Source organism: Schistocerca cancellata, chromosome 4, assembly GCF_023864275.1.
Source record: "Schistocerca cancellata isolate TAMUIC-IGC-003103 chromosome 4, iqSchCanc2.1, whole genome shotgun sequence".
Taxonomy (NCBI): domain Eukaryota; kingdom Metazoa; phylum Arthropoda; class Insecta; order Orthoptera; family Acrididae; genus Schistocerca; species Schistocerca cancellata.
The window spans coordinates 381,743,670-381,762,926 of record NC_064629.1 but is presented as its reverse complement, the minus strand read 5'-3'; the positions used below and the strand labels follow the sequence as shown (position 1 = coordinate 381,762,926).

The following is a 19,257-nucleotide window of genomic DNA, read 5'->3' as shown; positions in this document are numbered from 1 at the left end:
CCTCTTCATTGTATATGAGAGTTGTGCCATACTTGTATTTGCAGTGTATAGGTGTGTGTGTGTGTGTGTGTGTGTGTGTGTGTGTGTGTGTGTGTGTTTGTGTTCCTGCCGCCTCTGGATCACGGGGTCCAGCGTTCGATTCCTGGCTGAGTTAGGGATTTTCTCTGCCCAGGGACTGGGTGTCTGTGTTGTCCTCATTGTTTCATCATCATCATCATCATCATCATCATCATCATCATCATTCATGAGAGGCGACAGGAAGGGCATCTGGCCATCCCTTAAACTGTCCCCGCCAAATCTGTTCCTAACATTGCCGACCCTGCGGTGATTCAGGATATAGGCACAAGGAAATTGTGTTGTATGATGATGATGATGATGATGATGATGATGATGAGAGAGGAGTGTGTGAAACCTGGTGCTGGCACGTAGCTCACTCCTCTCTAAGAGCATCAGGGGGACTGCCTGGCTTAATGTCTCCATCCAGTGGGTGGATCACTATCAAGTGTGTCATGTGCACTCACTTCAAACCTCTCCCCCTCTTGCTGGCTACATACTGGCAGTGAAAATTTTCCACCACCAGGATTACAACAGGCTTACTTCTGAATAAAGTGTACATTAGCAATCTTGGTTACAGAAGTCGGTAGTAAAGGTGATGAACCATGGTTATGCATTAAATCGATTTTATTTCAAGTAATCAGCATGTTTATTCTAAATTTTAATTAACATGTTCTGTTTGTGGGGATTTCAGAGATGGTTGCTAATAATTTTATTTAATAATTCTCTGTGTATTGAGTCAAATGCTTTGTTGAAGTCAAATTAGATATAGTTTGGATTTGCAGTTTAGAATTCTATGGCAAATAATTGATTTCAAATGACATGTTTGTTCTCATTATATTCCCTTTGTGAAGCAATCCTAATATTCTCCAAGTTGTTCATCTAAAGTTATTTCATTATTGCTTAGGATAATCTATGAAGGTCTTTTGTATGTGAATGGAAAGTTTGACACCCTTCCATAATTGGTAACACTTTGCTTTTCTCATTTTGTATGAAGTAGATGGATTATGGCTATTATTTATACTTCTTTTGGACTTTTTTTGTATTTAAACTTTCCAAAGAACAAACAATATATGATTTGGAAACATTCTGGACTTTTGTTGTTAATGAGTCTTTAGAATTCCATCCATCATTTTAAGACTTTTGGTGATAAATTCTCCTCAGAATAACATGGTATTGTTAAACATCCTAATTTTTCAATAAATCTTTTGATGTTTCTGTGCTTTGTTAGTTCTATCAATCCAGATTTTGTTCAAGGGATTTTCTTCTCTTCCTAGATATTTTCTGTCACAATCTGACACATTTCATTCCTTTTATTCTTAACTGATCCTAATGTTTTGTTTCCAGCTTTCTGGATTTGTACTTCTCATTATCCCTCAACTTGGTACTTTATGTGTCTCAGTTTCTTATTTTTAGTTTTATGGCATTTCACTTAAGCCCTCTGTTTGCATCATATCTTAACAATTTTTCCGATGTTATTTTTGAAAACGGATGGAAAAAGACAGATTATTAACCTCAGAAAGGTAGTGATCCATATGAAATTCACTATTTTAACAGATTGTATCATATCCCATTGTTGACCTTCTTTTTATTGATTTCTCTTGTTTTTTCCCATTTATATGTGCATTACATTTGTAAGTGTGTATTATTTTGATTTCTAAGTGTCATTTTTGAAATAGGCAGTTTATCTGATTTTGGCTTAAATGATGTTATATTATTTACTTTGTTTTTATTTACTTAAAATGCAGTGTCAAACAGAAAATTTTTCCATTCATCTCACTGCAGATTTCGTTTGAAAATTTTGTATTATTTAGTATTTGTTACACTCTCATCTAAAGTCTAGTTTCTTGCGCTGATATGAAATTGTGATATGATTTTGCTATAGGAGTAATTAATCTTATATTTGCTATCTAGTTTTTAGAGCCTAATTAACATTTAACCTTACAAAATAATATTAATTTTTTGAATTTCAATGTAAGAAATATTCCAAATCACTCCAACTTGTCTTTACTTCAGATGTAAGTACTTCCCAGAATCTTAAGTGCATGTGTGTTACAAGATGTGATTTTAGAGTCCCCTATTAAGTTACTGTGGGGGTAATACAGTCTTTATGTGTCCGTCCGCCGCTCATGGTCTCGCGGTAGCGTTCTCGCTTCCCGAGCATGGGGTCCCGGGTTCGATTCCCGGCGGGGTCAGGGATTTTCACCTGCCTCGAGATGACTGGGTGTTTGTGTTGTCCTCATCATTTCATCATCATCCAGGAAAGTGGCGAAATTGGACTGAACAATGATTGGGTAATTGTACGGGCGCTGATAACCACGCCGTTGAGCGCCCCACAAACCAAACATCATCATCATCTCTGTCTTTATGTGAACTTCCCGCACTATGAATCGAAGTGGTACATTGTAAAATGTTGAAAAATTTAAGATTTCCAAAATAACACCATGTTGTTCACCTGGAAATTGTTATTTTTTACTGCAATAGTCTTGCATTCAGTAGAACTGGGATTCAGTTTTCTGTGCATCCATCTAGATTCAGATTTTCCATGGTTTCATGAAGTCACTTAATGCAGGTGATGGGATGGTTTCTTTGAAAATGGCAAACCACTTATCTTCCACATTCCTGTCCTATCCAACCTTGCACTCCATTTCTGATGACCTCACCAACATCATTTCTCTGCTACCATCCATACCTGGGAGGCATTCCCCAATCCACAACCTTAGGAGGTGCACGAAGGATGACTAGTAGCTCTACAAGGACATTATAGTTCTTAATTAAACATTTGTTCTTATAAGATACTGGTGCTTTATTTTCAAGTCTACACATTTATTTATTGAAAAGTCTCTCTCTCTCTCTCTCTCTCTCTCTCTCTCTCTCTCTCTCTCTCTCTCTCTGTAAATTACAAAATAAGTAATGGAGATGACCTTAGATTTTCTTCTTTCTTTGATAGGCTGGCAGATCTTATGGAAGAACACAAAGAGGAGCTTGCAACAATTGAATCAATAGATTCTGGGGCAGTTTACACTCTGGCTCTCAAAACACATGTTGGTATGTCAATTGAAACCTGGAGATATTTTGCTGGTTGGTGTGATAAAATACATGGAACTACAATCCCAATAAATCATGCAAGGCCAAACAGGAATCTCACATTCACGCGCAAAGAGCCAATAGGGTGAGTTTCATAGACTGCTTCATTTTTAAAATTATGTTAATAATAGAAGTCATAGTAATGATATTAATACTAATGAAACCTGAAAATTGTTTACTGTAATAACATTCATGAATTTCCCTGTTGTTGTTGTTATGCCCTTGTGATTTTCTGCATCTCAATAAAACACTGTTAAGTTAATTAACTTTCTGCTGACTTTTTGAAATTTTGAGTACTTCAATCTAAGCCATTTAAGATTTTACTCTCAAAATTGTGTGTTTGTCTTTTCTTCACAATATTAAAGTGTTTCAACTACATAAACATCTTTTTTTTTTTTAATTTAGTGTGTGTGGCTTGATAACACCATGGAATTATCCACTTATGATGCTGTCTTGGAAAATGGCAGCCTGTTTAGCAGCTGGTAATACAGTAGTGATGAAACCTGCACAAGTGTCACCTTTAACAGCACTGAAATTTGCAGAACTGTCTATTAAAGCAGGCATCCCTCCAGGTGTAATAAATATACTGCCTGGTGCAGGTAAGCCTAATTATGTTGTGTTAAATGTTATCATATAAAAGCAAATATGACTATACCCATTTCATAAGGTATCAGAGTAAGAAAAGATGCTTCATTAGAGGCATTCTTGTGATAAGGCAACTGACTACTTTTGCTCTTGAAGTAGGTGGACATAGAAGCATCTGATTACCAGTTTTCTTTGACAATTAACTTTATGTAGACTATTGTGCATAATATCTCTTCTGTTTTAAGGTCTGGAGCTAATATAACAAGTGTCCAATATTATAAATCTTTAGAAGCTGTCAGAAATGGGTTGAAATTAGCTTGAGCCCAGCTCTTCTGAAGCATGACACTCAACTAAAGTCTCAAGAAACTCTTGTTTCTTTGTAGAGTAGTGTTTCATTAATAGGGTTGTTTGAGCTATATTGGCATATTTGAAACCACAGGTTGTTTGCATCTCAGTAAGGGTGAAAGCGAACTGAAAGTGATTGATTGAATTACATTTGTTAGTGTATCTGAAATGCTTCTTCCACTCCTTTACCTTGTTATAATAATTTTGGTTAAAGTAAAGTATTGTGGAACATACGGGAATAATGGAAACAGCTACTTTTACGACAAGCAACAACTTGCATACAGATAAATCATGGATGATACATAGGGCATACATCTCATAGTTACTCACTTGTAGCTTTCAAACTTCCACTCTTTCTACTCACCCCCCCCCCCCCTACCCCCTTCACACACACACACACACACACACACACACACACAACTAATGCTGATCTTCATGGCAATAATAGACATTAACAAATGATCATCAGGGCAGGCAGTTTTGAAGGAAGAGTGAAGGAGTGTGGCAGGAGAGAGTGAGGAAGGTATGGAGATCAGGAAGTGTAGGGAAATGTTGGGAGCATGAAAGGGGATAACCGATGGCTCTCAGTGGCAGTGATGAAACTGTGGATCAGAAATGGTAATGATCACAAAACTGAGTGAGTCATGCGTGAGACAGAGAAGAAGAGTGAGTGCAGTTTTAATATTCCCATCTATGGGCAATATTGACAGTAGTTCAGAGGCACTACATATTGTGGTTGACAAACACCACTAGGGGAAGGTGTAGCATATCACATGGGTGAGCCACTCACACCAACAAGTCCAGGAGGCAACTGTGATTCAGTTCTAGTACCATCTATTTCATGAACTGCTATCAATCATTCCATTCTGTTTGTTGGATTCGACCCTGCATTGCACTTGGACTTCCTTGTTCTTGTATTTGGCTTTTATTCAGTGTTCTACTTTCAACAACTTGGCTTTGTTATGTATTACGCATCCATGTCAGGAGCAGACAGAATACTGATGATGAGTTCTTCCCCTATCATGCTTTTGGTTACACTGTCACCTAGTGCCAGTGTTATAGATCCCAAAATTCTGGAATATTGACAGTAACAACTATCACTGCAACAGCAGTACCAGGAACTATGCAGAAACAACAAGAACAGCATGTGGTTCTCCCGCAGCTCATATATCAGCAGCAACAGTGATGTCAGTCAGTGGTCATGGTTATGTCCCCACCTGTCTTTGGAGAGCTGGAAAGTCTTCCTCCATAATTTTGAACTGTACTGTTTTGCTTATAGCAGTTCTGGTAGGCACAAAAGTACACTGCTCTTGTCTTCTAGTAGGCATTGTCTTAGGTAACAGGCAGTTCCAGTTTTATAGGACTCTCATATGATTACGGCTAGACTGTTGGTTCACAGTGTATGGATCAGTGAGAACTGGAGGTCATTGACACTATCCACCATAAGGGGATCTGGCTAGGATGCAGGATGAACCCCGTTCCAAGTCTCTGTGCTGAGGCTGGGGAACCACCACTCACCATCCAGCAGCAGCTCCTTGTGGTGCATCAGGCATATAAGTTCCTTGCTGCTTAAAGTTCACTGGCATTCCATCCTGTTGCCCGTCCACCTATGGAACACCTTTTTTTCCAATTATCCATGAGCAACAAGGCCTTTTGTGATTCGTGTGAAGCATGTGTTGGAGTCGCCTGGTATGGCGAAAGTTCAGACCCATATCAAGGGGTGGAAATGACTGCCAACATGGTTGTTACAGAGGCCCAGATTAGTTTTAGATTTAGTGCAGTACAGGAAAGGCTGCATTCCTGCATCTGTTTTTAATGCCAAATTTTCCATCATTTAAATGAGCATCACAACTATTAAACTGTATTCACAGGTGAGACAAAGTAGGGGGACTCTGTTGGTTGCTCGGCTGTCTTCACTTGTCATGTCATCAAGATCTGAGTGCTCAAGAATTTATAATGTTTGATGTAGAATTGTACACGATTGAGAGGACACTGGAGCAAGTGAAATGTGTTGTAGCTGGTAAATGCCTCCTCTGTATCAGCTCTCCGAGTGCCCTTTATTCTCTGTAACACTTGCACCCAGCAGATAAAGTAGTCCAAAATATCCACTAACAAAAGCTGTGAAAGGAGGTGACTTTTTGGTGGATGCCAGGGCAAATGAGTATTAAATGAAATGAAATGGCAGATGTAGCAGCCAATGAGGTGTGTCATGATAACCAGATAGCCCAGTTTGCCTTTCCCTATTTGCTGTCATCTCACTGCTGAGGTAGAGAGACGTGCGTACATCTACATCTACATACATACTCTGCAATCCACCATACGGTGCGTAGCGGAGGGTACCTCGTACCACAACTAGCATCTTCTCTCCCTGTTCCACTCCCAAACAGAATGAGGGAAAAATGACTGCCTATATGCCTCTGTACGAGACCTAAGCTCTCTTATCTTATCTTTGTGGTCTTTCTGCGAAATGTAAGTTGGTGGCAATAAAATTGTACTGCAGTCAGACTCAAATGCTGGTTCTCTAAATTTCCTTAGTAGCGATTCACGAAAAGAGTGCCTCCTTTCCTCTAGAGACTCCCACCCGAGTTCCTGAAGCATTTCCGTAACACTTGCGTGATGATCAGACCTACTAGTAACAAATCTAGCAGCCCACCTCTGAATTGCTTCAATGTCCTCCCTCAATCCGACCTGATAGGGATCCCTAACGCTCAAGCAGTACTCAAGAATAGGTTGTATTAGTGTTTTATAAGTGGTCTCCTTTACAGGTGAACCACATCTTCCAAAATTCTACCAATGAACCGAAGACAACTATCCGCCTTCCCCACAACTGCCATTACATGCTTGTCCCACTTCATATCGCTCTGCAATGTTACGCCCAAATATTTAATCGATGTGACTGTGTCAAGCACTACACTACTAATGGAGTATTCAAACATTAAAGGATTCTTTTTCCTATTCATCTGCATTAATTTACATTTATCTATATTTAGAGTTAGCTGCCATTCTTTACACAAATCACAAATCCTGTCCAAGTCATCTTGTATCCTCCTACAGTCACTCAACGACGACACCTTCCCGTACACCACAGCATCATCAGCAAACAGCCACACATTGCTAGCCACCCTATCCAAAAGATCATTTATGTAGATAGAAAACAACAGCGGACCTAACACACTTCCCTGGGGCACTCCAGATGATACCCTCACCTCCGATGAACACTCACCATCGAGGACAACGAGCCACTCACATACTTGGGAACCAATCCCAGGTGCTCGTACCTTAGTCAGGAGTCTGTAGTGGGGCACCGAGTCAAACGCTTTCCGGAAGTCAAGGAGTATGGCATCCATCTGATACCCTTCATCCATGGTTCGCAAGATATCATGTGAAAAAAGGGTGAGCTGCTATTCGCAGGAGCGATGCTTTCTAAAGCCGTGCTGATGCATGGACAGCAACTTCTCTGTCTCAAGGAAATTCATTATATTCAAACTGAGAATATGTTCAAGAATCCTGCAACAAACCGATGTTAAGGATATTGGTCTGTAATTTTGAGGATCCGTCCTTCTACCCTTCTTATATACAGGCGTCACCTGCACTTTTTTCCAGTCGCTTGGGACTTGACGTTGGGCAAGAGATTCATGATAAATGCAAGCTAAGTAAGGAGCCAATGCAGTAGAGTACTCTCTGTGAAACCAAATTGGAATCCCATCAGGACCTGGCGATTTATTTATTTTCAACCCATTCAGCTGCTTTGCAACCCCAGGTATGTCTATCACTATGTCCTCCATACAGGAATCTGTACAAGACTCAAACGGCGGTATGTTTGTACGATCCTCCTGTGTGAAAGGTTTCTCAAATGCTAAATTTAAAATTTCAGCTTTCGTTTTGCTGTCTTCCATTGCCAGGCCAGACTGATGAGTGAGTGACTGGATGGAAGCCTTTGACCCGCTTACCAATTTTACATAAGACCAGAATTTCCTTGGGTTTTCAGCAAGATCTTTTGCTAAGGTATGACAGTGGTAGTGGTTGAATGCTTCGCGCATCGCTCTTTTTACAGCAGCACGAATCTCTACTAACTTTTGCCTGTCCTCATTCTCCCAACCTTTCTTGTACCATGAGTGCAGCTGCCTTTGCTTCCTGAGCATTCTCTGAATTGCGCTGTTAAACAACAGTGGGTCTTTTCCGTAGATGGGAAGAAGAGTGGTTGGAAGTGATAGCCAATAAGCTGCACTTCTTAAAATCTATTATTTGGCCATAGTGTACCTCCTTTCAGCCATGCAGAGGGAATGAGGTCCTTCTCACTCATCTTAACATAGGACACAGCCGTGTGACTCATGGCTTCTTGCTTTAGTGAGAGGACCCTCGAGTGTGTGATGCTTCTGGCACACAGATCATGATGCACCTCATTGTAATAGACCCTATTTTATATTCAGACAAGAGAGCAGCAGCTCATTTGCCAACAGATTTTTCCCTTTATTTTAAATGACAATGACATGAATATAGTGCATATTTTAATGTTTTGTGAAATGTCTGAATAATTTCCTAAAATTTAGGGAGAAGTTTTTAATGTGTTATCAGAGTGGCTAGCTCAACCTTGTTTTTTTTTTGTATGAAAAGCATTTGACTATGTATCGATACTAACCGTGGTGACATGCTTAAAATTGCAAAATCTTTTTAGGCTGCTTCTGAAGCTCGGAATTCTTTCACAAATGGTGTGAAAGTGTCAGCAGTAGTTCCTCGCCATTATAAACACCAATCAGTTGACAATTCCGCTTGACCCTCATCTTTTCTTGCCTCTAAGTTTCACCCAAGTTGATGAACATCTGGATTGCCAGCATCTTGTGAGAGACTTAAATACGTAGTTCGTGCTGCTCCTTTTGCAGCAGTGAATGACTTTTTTTTTTTTTTTTAAATAGTAGCCTTGTGGATAAGAATGCCCTCCCTCCTCAGCATTGTTACATGCTACACACAAGTTGAAAAAACTCCAGTCCTGCCCTGACTGCGGTAGCTGACATTCAAGACGCAGCTGTACACACTGTCCTGTGGACTGTTAGACCTGTGGTAAGTGGGACCACCTTGCAGCAGTGTGTCAACAGATGTCCACCAGTCACATACTCAGCCATGAGATGAGGATGGCACATCAGCCCACACGGTCATGGTTGCAGAGCATGTGGCTCCCCTACTGCCACAGGAGCTTATGCTGGCCAACACTTCCTGGTCGGGACTGTAAAATATCAGTTGCACACTGGCACTGCCATGTCAATAATCAGTGAGGATACATATCAGAATCTCAGGTCTCCTTTGCTGCAAAGAGCCTGGTGTTGCGTCATGTCTTACTGCTGCACAAACATTCCTCTTCTTGGAGAGCTGTCACTGGCATCTGTGTGCTAGCTCAGATGCACTTACCAGTTTTGGTTTCGAAATAGTTTCAATTCAGTGTCTGAAATGGTGCCTTCTTCTGCCTGTGACACTTTGTGCAATTTGTACAAAGAGATTTTTGAATCAACACTTGGGTGTGTGCATAGTTTTACAGCTCGCAACTCTATGAAGCCTGCAGCATTGCCAAAATTTTGTAGAGATCACCAGTTACCATTTGTGATCGGAGAGGTTCTTCAAGCATATCCCCATTTTCAACCAGTCGGTGTGTGTTATTTGTGGCTGTCCTTAAGAAACCTAATGAGTCTTCAGGCATTCGTGCCGATTTTAAGTCATCCATAAATGCCCAGTCCGGCAGTGGTCTCTGTTTTATGCCCCACATGCAGATTTTGTTAACTAAACTGGCTGGGGACCATCATTTTTCAGAGATAGATCTAAAGGATGTGTTTATACAGCTGTAGCTTGATGAGGTGTCAGGTGAGCTGCTAGTCTTAAATATGCCATTCAGCTTACACAGGTACAATTGCTTACCTTTTGAAATTGTTAGTGGACCTTCCATTTTACAAAAATATTTAGAACAAGTGATAAAAGGTATTCTACACTTGTTATGAGGCCATTCTGCCATTGTTATGAGGCCAACACATGTGGAACAGCTCAGCAACCTCGAATCTCTCTTCAGATGGCTCCAGGAAAGTGGCTTTCACTGTCAATTGGAAAAGTGAGGTTTCCTTGGCCCCAGTATCAAATAACTGGGGCACATTATTTGTTGCAAGGGTATCGTGCACCCGTGACCACATCAATAAGATCACTGATATGCTGACCCCTACTAACCTTAAACAGCTGCAGTTGTTCCTGTGTAAAATTATCCACTATGCCTAATTTATTTCACACCATCCAATTCAGAAGTGCAAAAAGGATATTAAATTTGTGTGGTTCGCCACCTGTCAATATGCTTTTCAGTGTCTTAAGGGCAGTCTTAAGATGTTGCTGTGTATGATACCATATAACTGGGCCTGCATCGACACTTACAGTGGACATGTGGAATTGTGGCAGTTTTGTCTCATAAGTTGGCAGATGGGTCTGAACAGGCAGTTACCTTCAACTCCAAAATGTTAACCACAGCAGAGCTCTTTAGTGACCATTCAAAGGGTCAAGAAATTTCATGTGTTTTTGTTTGGCAGGAATTTCACCTGTTGTCTGACCACAAAACCTAGATTTCATTGTATGGGCATCACTCTGAGCTTCTGGAAAAGACTGTGCAGCACCTGCAGCACTCAGTATGGTTTTTTAGTGGGTACCACCATGAAATCTGCTTTCACCCCACCATCCAACATGCCAACATGGACTCCCTGTCCTGCCTCCTTCTAGATCCTGATGCAGAATTCAATCATCAGGAAACAGTTCGATTTACTCTGGACTAATGTCTACAATAAACTATGGACGAATTTCCACTGACCATGTACAAAGTAGACACAGCACTGTCGCATGACCCCTGCAAAAAGTTTTGTCTGTGGTACAAGAGGGGTGGCCAGAGTATGTTTCCAGCCCAGCCAACCCAGTGTTTTGCAAGTTGCCATTGCCCACAGGGAACATCAGTTGTTTTGCATTGTGGTTGGGCACACCCATATGATTAAGCCACCACAACCAGCCCCAGCCACGACCACAGTTGCATTCAGCACTTCTGCCCCCATCGGTGCCTCTGACCTCCGGGCTGGACACCACAATAACCATCATCCATGTCTCTCATCTGTGTCCCACTCCTCCCACACCTTTGTATGATCTCCATTCTCACGCCCTTGCTCACCAGAGGGTTGGTGATCTGATAGTGGTGTGAGAGCCTATGGAGTCAGAACTGCTTCCTCCTCCCTGACCTTCCCTCACCCTTGTATCATTGCATTATGCTGCCTCCAGCGTGCTGTGCCATCTGCCACATTCACAGTCCTTGGCCAGGCCACCTGTGTGGTCTGCCCCAGGTCCATGGTTATAGATTTGTTGGCGGAGTGTTCTACCACTCCACCTGCCACCCCATCTCCCACCCATTCCCCCCTCCCCACCTTTCCCTGCTGGCAGCAACATTAGCAGGTACATTTTCAGCTCTACTTGCTGACTGCAGTGGGGAGGTATTTAATATCTACACCAACAGCTGATATCAATAGTGCCACCAAGATGCTATAGATCATGGTTGATAAGCATCACCCAGGGTGTACATGGCATGTCATTTGGGTGCAGTCGCTTACAGCAACAAGACCAGGAGCAGTCATGATTCAGTCTAGTACCGTCCGTTACATGAACTACTATCAATCACACCATTCTGCTTATTGAATTCAACCCTTCACTGTAACAAGACTTCCTTGTTCCTATATTTAGCCCTTAGTCATTGTTCTACTCTGAATGAACTTTGCCTTATTATGCATTACATGTTCATACCAGGAGTGGACACAAAACAGTCACAGATGACAGAAGATTGAGAGCAGGTGTAGACGATAAAAAGAGACAGTTGAGGGTGCACTCCATGTGATAGGTCAGGCAGTCATTTGAGGTCCTCTGATGAATGTTTTATGGTTGATACACAGAGTGAAATAAAACTGTGTATGGCATAAAGACACTTTGACTATCAAAATTTTAAATGTACATTTTTGAAGTATTAATAACAAAGTTCCTGTGTGGACTTACTGTCCTCCAGGATAGTTGTCATGCTCAAATTATTCTCAGAACCAAGAGCAGGCTGAAGCCCAAAGTAGAAAGCTCCAAAATATTCAGCGAGGAGTGGACGTTTATCAGAAGGACAGGTTAGATGCCACAGGAGGGGTAGTATACACTACCATCAACAAATCAACAAAAATATTTTGTCAATCCAGGTCAAAATTGAGTCTGGCTCTGCAGCTATCTGGACGCAAGGAGGAGGCCATGGTGAACTAAAGTTAATTATCAGATATTTTTAATGGGCCACCCAGTTCTGCCATAACAGTTGCAGAACTGTTCAAAGAAAGTCTGCACTCACTAGTATGGAAATATCCACGTCATGCTATATTAGTTAGAGGTGACTTTAATGTACTGAGTATAGATTGGGACATTTATGCATTGAGTGCTGGTGGTATGGAGAAACAGGTTTGTGAAGTACTTTTGAATGCACAAGTTAGGTGATCATTACACAGTATAAATACACTCCTGGAAATTGAAATAAGAACACCGTGAATTCATTGTCCCAGGAAGGGGAAACTTTATTGACACATTCCTGGGGTCAGATACATCACATGATCACACTGACAGAACCACAGGCACATAGACACAGGCAACAGAGCATGCACAATGTCGGCACTAGTACAGTGTATATCCACCTTTCGCAGCAATGCAGGCTGCTATTCTCCCATGGAGACGATCATAGAGATGCTGGATGTAGTCCTGTGGAACGGCTTGCCATGCCATTTCCACCTGGCGCCTCAGTTGGACCAGCGTTCGTGCTGGATGTGCAGACCGCGTGAGACGACGCTTCATCCAGTCCCAAACATGCTCAATGGGGGACAGATCCGGAGATCTTGCTGGCCAGGGTAGTTGACTTACACCTTCTAGAGCACATTGGGTGGCACGGGATACATGCGGACGTGCATTGTCCTGTTGGAACAGCAAGTTCCCTTGCCGGTCTAGGAATGGTAGAACGATGGGTTCGATGACGGTTTGGATGTACCGTGCACTATTCAGTGTCCCCTCGACGATCACCAGTGGTGTACGGCCAGTGTAGGAGATCGCTCCCCACACCATGATGCCGGGTGTTGGCCCTGTGTGCCTCGGTCGTATGCAGTCCTGATTGTGGCGCTCACCTGCACGGCGCCAAACACGCATACGACCATCATTGGCACCAAGGCAGAAGCGACTCTCATCGCTGAAGACGACACGTCTCCATTCGTCCCTCCATTCACGCCTGTCGCGATACCACTGGAGGCGGGCTGCACGATGTTGGGGCGTGAGTGGAAGACGGCCAAACAGTGTGCAGGACCGTAGCCCAGCTTCATGGAGACGGTTGCGAATGGTCCTCGCCGATACCCCAGGAGCAACAGTGTCCCTAATTTGCTGGGAAGTGGCGGTGCGGTCCCCTACGGCACTGCGTAGGATCCTACAGTCTTGGTGTGCATCCGTGCGTCGCTGCGGTCTGGTCCCAGGTCGACGGGCACGTGCACCTTCCGCCGACCATTGGCGACAACATCGATGTACTGTGGAGACCTCACGCCCCACGTGTTCAGCAATTCGGCGGTACGTCCACCCGGCCTCCCGCATGCCCACTATACGCCCTCGCTCAAAGTCCGTCAACTGCACATACGGTTCACGTCCACGCTGTCGCGGCATGCTACCAGTGTTAAAGACTGCGATGGAGCTCCGTATGCCACAGCAAACTGGCTGACACTGACGGCGGCGGTGCACAAATGCTGCGCAGCTAGCGCCATTCGACGGCCAACACCGCGGTTCCTGGTGTGTCCGCTGTGCCGTGCGTGTGATCATTGCTTGTACAGCCCTCTCGCAGTGTCCGGAGCAAGTATGGTAGGTCTGACACACCGGTGTCAATGTGTTCTTTTTTCCATTTCCAGGAGTGTATTTTAGACCTTCTAGCTACAAACAGGGCTAACCTTATAAACAATGCCATATAGAGACAGGGATTAGTCATCATGATGTCATCATAGCGATAATTGTTACTAAAGTTAACAAATCCATCAATAAGTCTAGGAGCATTAGTTAGCATACCACATAAATAATGAATGGGTATCGTTTACTTCCAATATGAGGCATGCAGAGGAATTATAGGAAAAGTTTAAACTGATTGTAAATCTCACAATGGATAATGTCATATCCAACGTGGGTTGCAACGTACGTACGCTCAGTTCAGAGGTGATGTGGGATTTGAGGTCATTCATATCTTGGTACACAAGTGGCGATGTATAGGATTCAGATGGCGATGGGGTCAAGCTGAGATTTTTCAGGTCTCTGTGGTTGGAAACAGTACAGAATACCTGGGATGTCAGGTGAAGGAGGTAGATATGGTGATAAGGAAATGAGATCCTGAGTTTGCTTACTGGTCTGATTTTCATTGTTTCTTCACGTATTTAGTGTAAAACATAGAAGAGGCTTACTAAATTTTCCAGTCAGCTACCAGAACACATGGCCATCCTGGCCCATAATTTTATTAGGATTCAGGTATACAAAGTAACATATGGTACTACAGACTACAAATGATTTATCTAATTGAACCCTTCGGTTCAAGCACTTGCCACAATGAAAGTGACATACAGACATAGGTACATGTAGACTAATAGACATTGAAAACTAACAATCCTAGTTCAGAGATACATACAGGCAAGCTTTGAAAGTCCATAGTGTACAAACTCAATTGAGTATAATGCTCACTTACATAGTATCTGCTGGAAACCACTGCCCATCAGAGGCTGCTGTTTAGAACTCTTCTCTATCTGGAACTCTGCCTTGATTATGATTTGTGGACCTCTATATACAGCAGTTGGACCTCTTTGCATGTAGATGGTACATGACTGTGTCACCTTTTACCTTCAATCTGTAATACGCAAGTGTGAAATCAGCTGTTTCTCAATGTCCCTGACCTCCACCTTAATTGATGAAAGTGGCTTGCACTGTACATCTGTATTTAAGTTACAAGGCTTACTCCTAATATCCATACTTAAATGATTTTTCTTCTTTTTTTTTTCCTAGCACACTGCATGTTTCAGTCACCACAATAAGTATACGCTGAGTTAGTGGGAAAAAAAACTATTGTGGTTTAATAATAAAATCAGGAAAATGATGAGGAAGCAGAGATTGTTACACACTCAGTTAAAACAAGAATGTGGCAAGATCAGTGGGCAAAACTTGGTTGAAATTTGTGCATCTCTAAAACGATCGATGCACATAGCGTACATGTTCCATCATCATACTTCAGTGCAAGATCTTGCCAAGAATGCGAGAAAATTCTGGTCCTTGTCAAAGACTTCTGTCCAGTCATTAAGCAAAAGGAAAGCTAAAGTTTGAAATTTTGCATTTAAGAAATCATTTATGTAGGAGGATCTTATAAACCTACCTTTGTTTGACCATCGCACTATGTGCTCCTGTATGGAGCACATAGTAATAGGCATCCTGGCTTAAAGAAGCAGCTACAAGAGTTGAAAACAAATGAGTTGCTAGCTCCAGATTAAATGCCACTTCTGTTTTACAGAGAGTACGCTGTGGCATTGGCTCATTACTTAGCTTGCATTTATTGTGAATCTTGTACCCAATACAAAGTCCCTAGTGATTGGAAAAAAGTGTAGATGACACACTTAAATAAGAAGAGTGAAAGAATGGGCCCACAAAATTACTGATCAATATCCTGAACAACAGTTTGCTGCAGAATTATTGAACATATTCTGAGTTCAAAATTAATAAATTTCCTTGAGAAAAAGAGTTTCTGTCCACAAATTAAGATAGATTTAGAAAGCATCACTCATGCAAAACTGAGCTTACCCTTTTCTCACATGTCATCCTGTGAACCATGGATGAAGGGCAACAGGCAGATTCCATATCCCTAGATTTCCAGAAGTCATTTCACATGGTTCCCCTCTACTGATTGTTAACAAGAGCACGAGCATACAGAGTAGGTTCCCAGATATGTGAGTGGCTCCTAGAGCACAGTATGTTGTTCTCAATGACGAGTGTTCATAAGAGACATGGTTATCGTCAGGAGTGTCCCAGGGAACTGTGGTGGGACCACTCTTATTCTAAATATACAAAAATGATCTGACAGACAGGGTAAGCAGCAATCTGTGACTGTTTGATGATGATGCTGTAGTTTACAGGAAGGTATCGTCATTGAGTTACTGTAGGAGGATACGAGATGATGTGGACATAATTTCTAGTTGGTGTGAAGAGTGGCAGCTTGCTCTAAATGTAGAAAAATCCATGTTAATGCAGATGAGTAGAGAAAACAATCCCATAATGTTTGAATACAGCATTAGTAATATGGTGCTTGACATAATCTTGTCGATTAAATATCTAGATTTAATGTTGAAAAGCAATATGAAATTGAATGAGCATGTAAGGGTGGTAGTAGGGAAGGCAAATGGTTGACTATGGTTAGTTGAGAGAATTTTAGGAAAGTGTACCTCATCTGTAAAGGAGACAGCATACAAACTATTGTGCCCCATTCTTGAGTACTGCTAGATTGTGTGGGATCCTCACCATGCCAGATTAAAGGAAGACACCAAAGTAATTCAAAGGTATGTTGCTAGATTTGTTACTGGTAGTTTTGATCAGCATGCAAGTTTCATGAACTCAAAGGAGAATCTCTGGAGGGAAGATGACTTTGCTTTTGTGAGACACTGTTGAGAAAATTCAGGCAACCAGCATTTGAGGCTGATGCCTCAGTGACAAAATTTGTGTGATGTAAATCCTATGGAACACATCTAGGTCGCTATTGGATGTTGTCACTGCGTACGCAAATCAGCAGCCCATTATTTACGTGAATTACATGACCTGTGCATAGACATCTAATGCCCCACACATCTACGGACCTACTAACAAACTGTTGGATCCCTGATATGCAGAATCAGTGATGTATTTCATTCCAAAGATGGACAAATGGGCTATTAAGCAGCTGGTCATAATGTTTTGGCTCATCAGTGTATGTCTAGGCAAGATCTTACACCTGGGTCATCTACAGGGATATGAGTTGTGGGGTTTGGGGTTGAACCTGGAGCAGTGTAGGGCTGGACTAGGATATTGCTCAGGTTGGGCAATCAGTGGAATACCACTTTGGGAGGTAAGCAGAGGATTTTGGGTAGAGTACTCCTCATTTCATGGCAAAGTATAGTCAGTAGAGAGGCCAATATCAACATCAAGAAGGTAAGTCTGTTGAGCTGGTGAGTGATAAGTTCCTCACCTCAGTGCAGAGACATGCCCTTAGAATGCTTGTTTTTGTGAGGTTAAAAGGCATCTGGTCTCATCGCTCATCAAACTGTGAAGCAGATACTCAGGAATCAGCAGAATGTAACCTAAGTCATTTGGATTCATGGTGAGTTTCTGGCAATGTCAGGCATGAAGGTAAAGTGGCAGAAATGAACTAATTCATCTTTGGAATTTGCTTCAGATGCTCAGAAAAATTTTAATGTTAACTGAGTACAAAAAATCTTGTACTATAGATTGCATTTTACAATGCTTTAAATTTGAGGTTTGACCCATGGCCTTATTGTTCTGTTTGTTGCATCAGGGACACTGTAGCAGGCAGGATGTTGTTCCTGTATAAAATTTTCATCTGTTGTAAAACACTGTTACTAGGAAGGACACAGCGTATTATCTTGTATGGAGAGTCACTAATGGATGTGGAAGTCATTTTAGGTGTGCCCTAAGGAAGTGTGTTAATACCTGTGCTGTTCATGTTGTATATTAATGACCTGACAGACCATACTAATAGTAACCTCAGACTTTTGGCAGGTGATGAATTTCTCTGTAATAAAGAGTTGTCTGATAAAGGCTGCACAAATATTCAGTTAGATCTGTAAGATTTCAAAGTGGTGCAAAGATTGGCAGCTTGCTTTAAATGTTCAGTAATGTAACAGTTTGTACTTCACAAAACAAAACAAAATATAGTGTCCTATTGCTACAATATCAATTAGTCACATAAATCAGTCAGCATGTAGAAATATGTGGGTGTAACAATTTGCAGGGGAGTGATCACATAGACTCAGTTGTAGGTAACGCAGATGGCTGATTTCAGTATATTGGTAGGGTTGATTTGAGTTGAACAGGGAGATGAAAACAGCTGTCCTAGCTTACTATTTCTCACACTGAAACAGGGTTCATTGTGCCTTTTCGATCCCTATAGTTCTAGTAAAGCCAACCAGTACCCTCAAAGAGTAGGTGGAGGCCCTTTAGTGTTTGTTTATGAGACATGATTTTTTCAGGATCTGGAGACCTGAATATTTTGTGTTTTGGTCCCCAAACCTTCACATTGGAAGATTGGGTGTGGTGCAGTTTCATCAACCTCACCACACAGCCTACACAAAAGAGCTTCTTTCTGCACATCCATCATGAGTAGGTGTTATTAAAGTTCCCATGGCCAGTCATTAGTTGTACCATGAGTTTATTCTGTCTTCTGTCCAAGTCCAGGATTACAGAACTTCTCTTAAAACATGGCTTTGGCATCATTGGCTTGGCGTGTTTTTGTTTTTGGATTATAGTCCAATATTCTATGTGCAGCCTTCTGATACAGTTTTGTAATTTTGCTTTAACCATCACCTCAGTAATGATTAGGACAGGTTAAGGTCCAGTAATTGGAGTCATTGCACCGGTCCTGGCCAGCCTATCCGCTTGTTCATCGCCACTGATTTCTGAGTGACCAGAGTCCCGCATCAGGTTTACCTCATTGCTTTTTGCTAGTCTTACAAGGGCTTCGTGACACTGTGTAACGATCTTTACTCTCAAAGATTGTTGCAGTGGTTGATAGGGATTTTGGAGCTGTTTGGCTGTCTGAATAAATGTAGATGCTATGATCTTTTTGATGCCTATGCAAATTCTCTCTTCCCCGCACACCTTGATAGCAGATATTTTCACCTGGAATACCGTGGAGAGCTTCCCTAGAGAGATTGCACTCTGTTGTGTATACCTCAGTCCTAGGGCCTCCATCTATGTTTAATCTGTCAGTAAACCGGACTATGTCTCCTGCTCAGTGTCATGGTTCATTCTTCCCCTGCTCCCTAGTTCAAATTATTACATAGAAAGGTTTATTGAAGCAGCTGTCATTTCCCTGACCATTTTTATATTCTAAGAGGGCCAATACCCAAT

General features: G+C 41.9%; 1 protein-coding gene across 1 annotated transcript in view; it reads left to right on the top strand.

The window, feature by feature from the left end:
- Positions 1-19,257, top strand: part of LOC126183812 (cytosolic 10-formyltetrahydrofolate dehydrogenase) — a 149,647-nt gene that overhangs the window by 103,091 nt on the left and 27,299 nt on the right. Inside the window, exons 10-11 of the mRNA XM_049926060.1 lie at positions 3,005-3,226; positions 3,547-3,740. Coding sequence (XP_049782017.1) covers positions 3,005-3,226; positions 3,547-3,740 — 416 coding nt within the window. The remainder of the gene's footprint in view (positions 1-3,004; positions 3,227-3,546; positions 3,741-19,257) is intronic.